Source organism: Pogona vitticeps, chromosome 7, assembly GCF_051106095.1.
Source record: "Pogona vitticeps strain Pit_001003342236 chromosome 7, PviZW2.1, whole genome shotgun sequence".
NCBI lineage: Eukaryota > Metazoa > Chordata > Lepidosauria > Squamata > Agamidae > Pogona > Pogona vitticeps.
In genome coordinates this window covers 13,633,425-13,643,715 of record NC_135789.1, presented here as the reverse complement: position 1 = coordinate 13,643,715, position 10,291 = coordinate 13,633,425, and the positions used below count along the sequence as shown (strand labels likewise).

Sequence of the window (10,291 nt, the reverse complement as noted above, 5' to 3'; positions counted from 1 at the left end):
AAGCCCATTCCGCAATCTGGGATGATGGAGAACAGATTATGTGTGGCTTGTGAACTCCCAAGAGAGGAGAAGGGCCAGAGGCCCAGGGGCCATGAAAATACGGGCCTGAATCAACCTGGTGTTCAGGTAAGGTTTGCATATTGATGAGATGCCTACCGCTGGCTGTGTGTGACCGAGACACATCCCTGTAGCTCATCAATTAACTGCAATTAGGTGCCAAAGGCTACCTTTACTTGTTTTGTGTTTGCAAAGGGCAGTGTCGGAGTTGGCCACTAGGTGGAACCAAAGGTCACTGCCTCTGTTTCCAAGCCCTGTTTAAAGTCGTTAACTCTGGCTGCCCTCTAATGGTAACAGGGAAAAATAATAGTCTGCCATGGATTTTTGTGTTTTTAGATTTTTTAGAATTTAAATTTTAAAAAAATTATTATTACTACTACTACTACTACTACTACTCTGGATTTTGCCTGGGCCGCTTTTAAAAAGGAGCGTTTCAACTGCCGTTCTTTAATAATGTTTTTAAGGATTAAGTATAATTGACAGGATTAGAAAGAGAGAGAGAGAGAGAAAAGTACAGCGCATGCGTGCGCAGCCACGGGCCTGCCTACTGAAGAAGGCAACGCATGCGGAATAAGTCGTGTAAGCTTCGGCAAGAACTACTACTCCAGGTCCTGGGGGCCCAGGCGCATGCGCCCGTGGGGCCGTTTCCAGCACTTGCGCACGGGCTCCTTCCCTCAAGTCAGCTCGCGCCTCCGCTAGCACGGAGCATGCGTCCTACGCCGCCGCCTATCTTCTGTCCCCCTCCCTCCTCTCGGTTTGTTTTTTTTTCCCCTCGTAATTTTAACCCCGCCCACTGCTGTCTTCGCCCGTGCGTAGTGGGCGCCACGCTCCCCTTGCTTTGGTTCGGTCCCTGGGACGGTTTGCCGTTGCGCCTGCGCCGTGGTGCCCGCGTCTCCACTGGCACGGAGCATGCGTCCTGGGCCTCCGCTCTTCTTCATTTCCCCCGCTCCTCTCTTAAGTGTTTCTTTGTTTCCCGCCCACTCCTTCCCTCGCGCGTGCGCCGTGAGGGAGCGCCGCGCGCGCCTGCCTGGCCGCCTGGCTTGTTTTGGAGCCTAGGTGGGGAGGCTGCGCGTGCGCGTTCTCGCAAGCTCGCTCTCTTTCTCGCGCGCGCGCGCGCGCGCGGCGGGGGTGGGAGGGGGGGTGATGCGGACGGGGGGAAGATGGCGTCGTCGTCGAACAACCCGCGGAAATTCAGCGAAAAGATCGCGCTGCACAACCAGAAGCAGGCCGAGGAGACGGCCGCCTTCGAGGAGGTCATGAAGGACCTCAGCCTGACCAGAGCCCACCGGGTGAGAAGGCAGGCCGCCCGGCGACCGGGGCAGGGGGAAGGGGAAGAGTGGGGGGGGGAGGGAAGGAAAGGCCCCATAGCCCCTCCGTGAGGGAACCGGACCCAGCTGTTCCCCTCAGGAAAAAGGGAGCCGCCTCTTGAGGGGAGCGGGCGGGCGTGAGGGTTGGGGGTGGTCGTCGTCGACGTCTTCGTCTGTGGGGAGATGCCTCTGAGGGGAAAGGGAGTCTTGCGGGTTGGGGGGGAAAGAGCGACACTTCTCCCCCCTCAGGAAAGGAGGGCCTCAGGGTGGGGATGGGGGGGTTGTTCCCCCCCCCGAGGGGAGGGTTTGTTGTGTTGGGGGGTGCTATTTCCGTGCCCCCCTCACGAAAAGAGCGGGGGATGGGTCACCCCCCGCAATAAAAGAGAGGGGGCATGTGGGGGGTGGACTTAATCCCACCTCAGTGTCACGAGAGGCCCTCCCCTTCTTCCCTCCTCTCAGAAAAGGGAGAGAGGGAGAAGAAAGGCTAACGACCCCTTCCCCAATTTGGGGGAGAGGGAGGACTCTCTCCACCCCTTAGAGGGATTGGTAAACCTTGTTTCTGGGGGGGGGTGAGGAGGGAAACAACTCCCCCTCTGTTTGGGGTTGTTTGCTATCCCCCTCCTAGGAAGGGTGAAGAGGGACTGATGGACCACCCCTCAATTTTGGGTGGGGGGTGTTTTTGGAGACAGACCTCCCCTCTTGTTTAAGGGGGTTGGGTGGGAGAGAGGGGGGCCCTTTAGGTTGGGGAAAGGGGGTATATTTGAGGGGGGAGGGGGGAGGCCCTCATTTGAGGGGTTGGGAGATGGAGGTCTGGGGGGGCCTTTTTGGTTCCCACTCAGAAAAAAACGGAGGGGGTAACGCCAGCACCTTTCATCCGGGGAGGAGGGGGTTGTTTTGATGGCTTTAAGGGAGGGGGCGGAGCCCATAGAATGGAAGGGGGCTTGAGAATCCTGCCCCATCCCCAGACTTTTAGGGGAGGAAAAGCAGGAAGGTTGGAGAAGGTCCTGCAGGAGGGCATCCATCCCTTCTCTTGGAAAAAGAGGCACAAGTTAAAACTCACCTCTCTCTTCATTGATGAAGGGCTGCTAAATAACGGGGATGGGTGACACCCCCTTTTTTTGAATAAATAAATATGGGTGCAGGGAGGGGTGATGGGGAGGGTTTCTCCCCCCCAACCCAGAGAGGGAGTGGAATTCATTACAATGGTGTCTCTGATTTATTGGAATTACATGGAGGGGAGGGAGAGCGAAAGGCAAGGGGATCTGAAGAGGGGGGGCTGGGTTGTTTCTCGGTAATTAACTCCACCTCCCCCAAAGGGTGGGGGAATTAATATTTAATGGAAGTGACTGATGATGCCTTTGTCTGTGTGTGGGAAGAGGGTGCTACTGTAACCCCCCTCCTCTCTTTATAAGGAAAGGAACTGTGGAGCAAGTCTTCCTCTGTTTGTCTATAAGATGTAGTCGAAAAGTTGCTCTGTTTCTGTGCATCATCATCATCCCCTCCACAGTTTAAGCCCTGGAAACGAACAGCAGCAAATCTTAGGAATACGGTATTGCAGTGTCTCTCTGTGTTAAATTCGTTTTGTTTTTATGAGCAGGTGGATATTTATTGCAATGTGTGGGATTGGCAGTCACTGAGGAACGGGGGCGGTAATGAATCCAATCCCCCCCATCTGTATGTGCGGCTTGGAGAACTGGGAGGGAGGAGTTAATGACTCTTTAAATTATGCATGGAGGAAATAAGGGTCGTTTAAGAGGGAGGAAGAAATGCCCAGTAATCAACCTCTTTCGTTATATTAGAGTGGAAAACCTGATGGCCCTTTGAGGCTTGTAAAACTCCCGTAAGGCCTGTCCAGTGTGACTAGTGGTCAAGGATGCTTGGAAGATGTAGTTCAGTGGCCTCTGGAGGGCCATAGTTTTGCATCTGTGCCTGATCGGTATCTCTCCACTCTGTTTGTCTGCTGGGCGGTCGTAAGTTCCCTTGTGAGCATCTGTGGAGAGAGCATTATGACAGGAAGGAAAATTAATGCCTCTTCCAGTTTATTCAAATACAGAAAGGATTAATAACATCTACTCAATAATGGAGGAAGGTCGGGGGATGTGAAATGAAAAAATGATTCAAGAGCCCTTTGTTTATGTTCGTAAGGAGCCTGTTCCTTAAAAACAAAAATTTACCCGTTAAATATAAACACTGGAACCGTCCAGTTAATGCAGTGTCTGTTACAACATGACCCTTATTTGCCTCCATGTGCAGATGTGAGTGTGCGGTTAATAGTGCATACGGCTAAGAAGTTGCGGATGGCCTGTCATTTTGATCAGTGATTCTAACGTGCACAACTGTCTGTGGACTGGTGTCAGGTTGTTGCCCATAATGGTGGGTAGTGAAGCTAAACCTTTGTTCTGGAGTGGTGGAGTCATTATTTGTCACAGGCAAGTGTGGAACCCTTGTTTTATTCTGTGCAATATTGGCGGCGGGGGATGTATGGCATCGGGGACTTTTCATGTTTACTTGTTATTGGAAAATCATATTGTAATTGAAAAGAGGTGTATTTGCTCTCTGTATCTGTCAGTGGGCATTTTTGCAAGGGTCAAACAGTGGGGCTTTTTCTTCTAATACTTTGTTTTAAAATTGGCCTGTAACTTCTTAGTGCTCCGGTTTGTGGGAGGAGACGCAGGTGGAACACATTCTTCCTTTGGGTTTAAGATCGGTTTATGGAGTAAAGCGCTGTTAGTAATAATAAATAAATAATAGAATTATTTGTTTGAAAGGGATACCATGTTAGTCTATTGCAGTGATTCCCAGCCTTGGGTCCCCACATGTTCTTGGAGGACAACTCCCAGAAATCCTAATCAGCACAGCTCATGGTAGAGACTTCTGGGAGATGTAGTCCAAGAACATCTGGGGATCCAAGGCTGGGAACCACTGGTCTCTCATAACAAAAATGCAAGAGTGTCTTTGTGGCACTCTAAGGACCTCAATGAAAGTATTGTGGTAAAAGGAGAAAAGCTTAAGCCATAATAAATGTGTTAGTCCTAGAAGTGCTATGCAGCTCCTTAACATAAAAGTCTTTATTCGTAATAGAAGTCTCTGGCATCTTCTTATCAATGGTATACACTTAATCGCCCTTTTCTGCCCTGGAGGAAACAAGTTGCTTCTCCATAAGGTTTAATTATATCAGAGTGTCTGTTGTTCTCTTTTGAGAAGAGGCATTTCCTGTCTTTTTGAGTGGAGAGGTCCAGCAGAGCTGCATCGAGGCAGCTTTCTTGGCCAACGAAGGATATCATCACTTCCAAAATGACGCATCTTAGGCAAGAGAGGTAGCATCGTTCAGAGGGCAGGGGAGCAAGACACCTGTCGGAATGGAGACCCACCCTGTCTGGGAATTAATGACTGTTATTTTGTGGAAGGTGCTCGGACGTTATTTTCGTGTTGTGTAGGAGAGGTTGAATCTCACACTTATCATGGCCAAGGTGATCAGGTCAACACCTTGGGCATCCCGTTTTCGCAAAAGGTCTACCAATATGTGCTGGCAGGCGCAGAGCGGGAGCGAGGGAACCTGTTGTTTTGGAGCTCACTGGAGTTTCTAGAAGTCTGAATTCTAGAAGTCTAAAACAGGTTCTCTAGTCCTGACACAGAGGAATCGAGTGCTACAGGAGTAAAGCTATCAGCATCACCCTGCTCCCAGTTGAGCCTTGGAGCTGTCCAGAAAGCAGTTCTACCAGATGTCCTGCTGCTCTGCAGCAGTTTTACGGGTTTCCCAGAGGCTGAAAGATAAATACAGAAATTATGACCTTCTCTCCATTCCCTTCCTCTCATCCATTGTTTCAAAGTCCTGCCATGCAGAGGGTTCCTCATTACCAGGGATGCTTCCCGCCCAGAAATGGTAGTTTGGGCTTGTTTGAGTTGAGGGCAGGGATGGCAGCTGTATTGAACGTGGTTATCACTGGCTTGTCAGGATTAGGGCATCTTTTTTTCTCTTCTCCCTTTGCTGTACAGTATCACACCATCCTTTTTTCCGGGGGGGGGGGTGTTAGTGGAATTTGGCCTAAGGTATCAAGACAGACATGAGTGGGTGCAGTAGATAAAATTGTGTCCTTGTGTTTAAGAAACAGGGTAGGACTGATGTATCAGTGAAGCCCAGTCTTCCATATTGGTTCTCTGTATTCATATCTAGGCTATGAGGTCCCCCTGCGATTGGTTTAGTAATCTGATGCAGCCTTATATCAATTCAACATCTTCTTTACAAAATTCTCTTTCCTATACCAGATGAGTTTTGTAGCCCAGCCCCATTCTTTCTGCTGTTGCTTTTGTTACAAACGCCGCCCTATACAGCAGTGGGGGTGGGGATGCCAGGTTGTCTCACAGGGCATAGATCAGAGTGACTTTCATTGGGTAGGGGTTGGTTGTAAGGAAATCTGGTTATCCCACATAACATCTGGCAGCAGAACAATTAATGGCTGGCTACAAAGAAGGAGCTACTCAGGATGGTACTGGCTCTTTATTTTATTCTCACTTGCTTGGACTGAGTCTTGCAGAAAAACAAGTGGTGATGGGACACTACAGGTGCTCTGGGGCATTTGCCAGCTTTTGTTAAATTGTGATGGTTCACCCTAGACTAAGGTTGACCACAGAGATGTCTGTTCAAAAAGAGAAAGGCAGTTTTAGCACCACGGAGAAAGAAAGAAAAACCACTGGGCTAGTCAGGTATAATCTAAACCAAATCTCTTATGAATACACAGTGGAAGTGAAGAACAGATTTAAGGAACTAGATTTGGTGGACAGAGTGCCAGAAGAACTATGGATGGAGGCCCGTAACATTGTACAGGAGGCAGCAACAAAAACCATCCCAAAGAAAAGGAAATGCAAGAAAGCAAAGTGGCTGTCCAACGAGGCCTTGCAAATACAGTGGTGCCTCGCATAGCGACGATAATCGGTGCAGCAAAAATCGCTGTAAAGCAATTTTGTCGCTATGCGATATTAAAAAACCCATAGGAATGCATTGAAACCTCTTCAATGTGTTCCTATGGGCTTCAGACTCACCTTTAAGCAAAAATCCTCCATACGGTGGCCATTTTCGCTGCCCAGTAAGCGAGGAATCCGTCCCAGAAAACAGTGGGTGGCCATTTTTTTAACCTGGCAGCCATTTTGGAACCGCCGATCAGCTGTTAAAAAATCATTGCTTTGCGATGATCGGTAAGCGAAACAGGGTACCGATCATCGCAAAGCTATTTTTCCCCTTTCAAAACACCACAATGCAATCGCTTTTTTTTTTTGCAATGCGATCGCTTTTGCGATCGCAAAATCTTCATTGCTATGCGATTTTGTCGTTAGACGGGGTGCCCGTTAAGCGGGGCACCACTGTAGCAGAGAAGGGAAATAAAATGCAAGGGAGATAGGGAAAGCTACAGAAAATGGAATGCAGACTTCCAAAGAATAGCAAGGAGAGACAAGAGGGCCTTCTTAAATGAGCAGTGCAAAGAAATAGAGGAAAATAATAGAAAGGGAAAAACCAGAGATCCGTTCAAGAAAATTGGAGCTATTAAAGGAACATTTTTTGCAAAGATGGACATGATAAAGAACAAAAATGGTAGGGACCTAACAGAAGCAAGAAGAGGTGGCAAGAATACACAGAGGAATTATACCAGAAAGATCTGGATGTCCCAGACAACCTAGGTAATGTAGTTGCTGACCTTGAGCCAGATATCCTGGATAGTGAAATCATGGATAACAACAAGGCCAGTGGAGGTGATGGCATTTCAGTTGAACTATTTAAAATTTTACAAGATGACCCTTTTGAAGATTCTCTACCTGGAAACCCTGAAAAGGGTCACCCTAAGTCAGAATTGACTTGATGGCATATTATGATGATGATTAACACCTTGGCACCTAAAGCTGAAAGTGCTCCTACTCTCCAGCTCTTCCGAGTCTCTTGTGGTTTTCACAAAAATATGCAACTCCAAGTTGCAGTATTGTTATTGCAGTTGCCCCTCCAGCATGCACATTGTTGTAAACAATAAATCTCCTCTTTTAGATTTTGTGGAACCTTGACACTGTTGCCTGATTTTGATCGTACGTACCCATGTATGGATGGTTCTGGGGTTTGTGTGCGCATCCCAGTTGCTTACAAAGCATTTTAGCAAGCCAAGAACAACTAGGCACACCTACAGTTGCATTTGTCAGAAAGAAAGTGCCCTGCTCTAAGTTCCTTGATGTCAGGATTGTATCAATATTTGCTTTTGGGAGGTCTGAGATAAGTTGGATAAGAAGCAAAGATTACATGGTATGGTTTTCTGATGGGTTGGTTTTAAAGTTGCTGGCTGAGCCCCGCTGTTTGTGTGTACAGTGGTGCCTCGCTTAGCGATTACTTTGTTTAACAATGTATTCGCTTAGCGATGGGTTTTTTGAGCGATTTTGCGCTCCATTTAGCAATGTTTCCTATGGGGAAATTTCGCATAGCGATGTTCGGGACTTTGCCTCGCTTAGCGATGACGGTTTAGGTCCCCCTGTTTCGCTTAACGATGTCTGTTTTTGCAATTTTAAGTGTGTCTTAAAATGTTCAAAAACGGTTTTAAATGCTTGGGATCGTTAGTGCACCTCGCAAAACCTGTGCAAACTTAATTTGGCTTTGTTCTGAGTCTTCATTAAGTTTTGGTGAATTTTTTTCTCCCCCATTGGAATGCATTGAACTGTCGGTTTGACAGCATTTAAAACAATTTTTGAACATTGTAAGACACTTTAAAAATAGTGAAAACAAACATCGCAAAACCATTGGAATGCATTGAATAGGCTTCAATGCATTCCAATGGGGGAAACATTGTATCGCTTAGCAATATTTCCTATGGCGATTTTTGCTTAAGGACGGTAATCCGTTCCCATTGGAACGGATTAACCTGTTTTCAATGCATTCCTATGGGAAATGGTGTTTCGCTTAGCGATGTTTTCCCATAGCGATGTTTTTTGGGAACCAATTAACATCGTTAAGCGAGGCACCATTGTACTGACTTGTCTGTGCTGGAAGTGCATTTGTGTTACTCGCATGTGGAAAAGGTCTAATTTTTCTGTTAATTGTGTTTGGTTATCACGCTTGAAGGTCTGGAGGAAAGTATTTTGAATGAGCTTTTTTAATGTGTCCGGAATTTCTTTGGGAGCTCCCTGCTTGTCTGGCGTTTAAGAGAGCAGTATTTATTTGGACCGAAAGATTAAGAAGATGGTGGGTCTGGAGTGCCAGACATGTTCTTACACTTCAAAGTGGCCACAGATCTGGGCTCTCCCTTGGCCTGTGGTTTGATAGGGCTGTGGTCTTTGTTTTGGCATTTGCCAATTGCTTTTAGACCCACAGCAACTGTACATCCCATGTTCTTCCTTGGGAGGCCGATTCCCGTGATGTGAAACATCTTAAAAGGTAACGTGTACGTTGCATGCAGTTAGCTTTGCTTTTTTTAGGCGGTTGTTGAAACGTGCCTGTTAGGAATCATTGCCTACTCTTCTGAACTGGGATTTCCTCTGAGGGGACCCAGCAAAGAAGATTTTTTTTGTGAATGGCTAGAGGAAGGCATGCATCTCTCTGCCCTCCATTTTCATTTATTCTCTCAGTTCACTGCAAAAAACCAACAAACCAACCGTGGGGGCACTTGCTTTCCACCCGCTCTACCTGAAGGCTTTAGAGGAGCAGATAGCAAATCAAAAGCAAGCCATACTCAAGATGTTCCTTCACAGGCATCCCCAAGCCAACCAAAATACTTTTAACCAGTGTTTGCGCATAAGCAGAATACAGCATGAGGGAAGTACAGTCTCCTGTCCCCCTGCAGCTTCTCTACTGGAAGACCCCCAGTGAGCATTTGTCAGCCTTCAAAGACAGTTGCCATGGGTGTCATGCTGGATTTAGACCTGTTTGTGTGTTTGTAATATATATACTGTGGTGCCTCGCATTACGACGTTAATTCGTTCCAGCGAAATCGCTGTAGAACGAAAACGTTGTAATGCGAAAATAAAAAGCCAATTGAAACGCATTGAAACCCCTTCAATGCATTCCAGTGGGCTGGAAACTCACCATCCAGCGAAGATCCTCCATAGGGCGGCCATTTTCGGTGCCTGTGCAGCAAGAAATCCATCCCAGAAAACAGCGGGGAGCCATTTTATTTACCCGGCGGTCATTTTGAAACCGCCGATCAGCTGTCCAAAAATCGTCGTTTTGCGAAGAATCGGTTCCCGAAGCAGGGAACCGATCATCGCAAAATGAAACAAGCCCATGCAGATCATCGTTTTGCAATCGCAAAAGCGATTGCAAAAATGTTGTCGTAATGCAGTTTCATTGTAATGCCGGGCAATCGTAAAGCGGGGCACGGCTGTATTATAAACCTTAGGGCCGAAATGGAAAGAAAACCACACCAGTAACAAACACACAGGTCTATACAGTATATCTCATTCACCTTTTGGGCATAGGAAAACAAACACTCGTGAACAGGCTTGAGGCTTAAGCTAATTGGTAGAGAAAATCAAACAGCAGTTGTGAATCGGAGACATTGGGCCCAAGAAGGGGCAGGGCATTATTATTACTGTATTATTATTTACTCACAGTGGTGTGCATTGTGGTCCTTTTCGTTTTATCCTCCTAAGCAAAAGTATTGTTACTTAGGCTGAAGGCGAAGTGGATAAAAAACAGTGATTTTAAAAATCAAATCGATCGCGATCACATTTTAAATTTAAATCACGATTTAAACTCTAAAGAGTCGTTCTTTATTTAAATCATGAAAAATTGATTTTAAACAAAAAATTGTGACAAATCACGATTTGAATCAGTTTGATTTGAATGAAACCCACCTTGGAGGTAGCACACTGGTTTGAAAGTTGCAAACTGAACCCTCGCTGTTGCCAGACGCTCGCTCTCAAGTCTTTGCTGAAAAAACTACACCCTCATCCTATTTTAT

General features: G+C 46.9%; 1 protein-coding gene across 2 annotated transcripts in view; it reads left to right on the top strand.

Moving 5' to 3' along the window:
* Nucleotides 1-605: 605 nt before the first annotated feature.
* The window catches only part of CRTC1 (CREB regulated transcription coactivator 1), a 49,807-nt gene continuing 40,121 nt past the window's right edge, over nucleotides 606-10,291 (top strand). For both annotated transcript variants that reach the window (XM_072977945.2, XM_072977944.2), the window contains exon 1: nucleotides 606-1,346. In XM_072977945.2, the coding sequence (XP_072834046.2) occupies nucleotides 621-1,346 (726 nt within the window). In that variant the 5' untranslated portion in view covers nucleotides 606-620. The remainder of the gene's footprint in view (nucleotides 1,347-10,291) is intronic.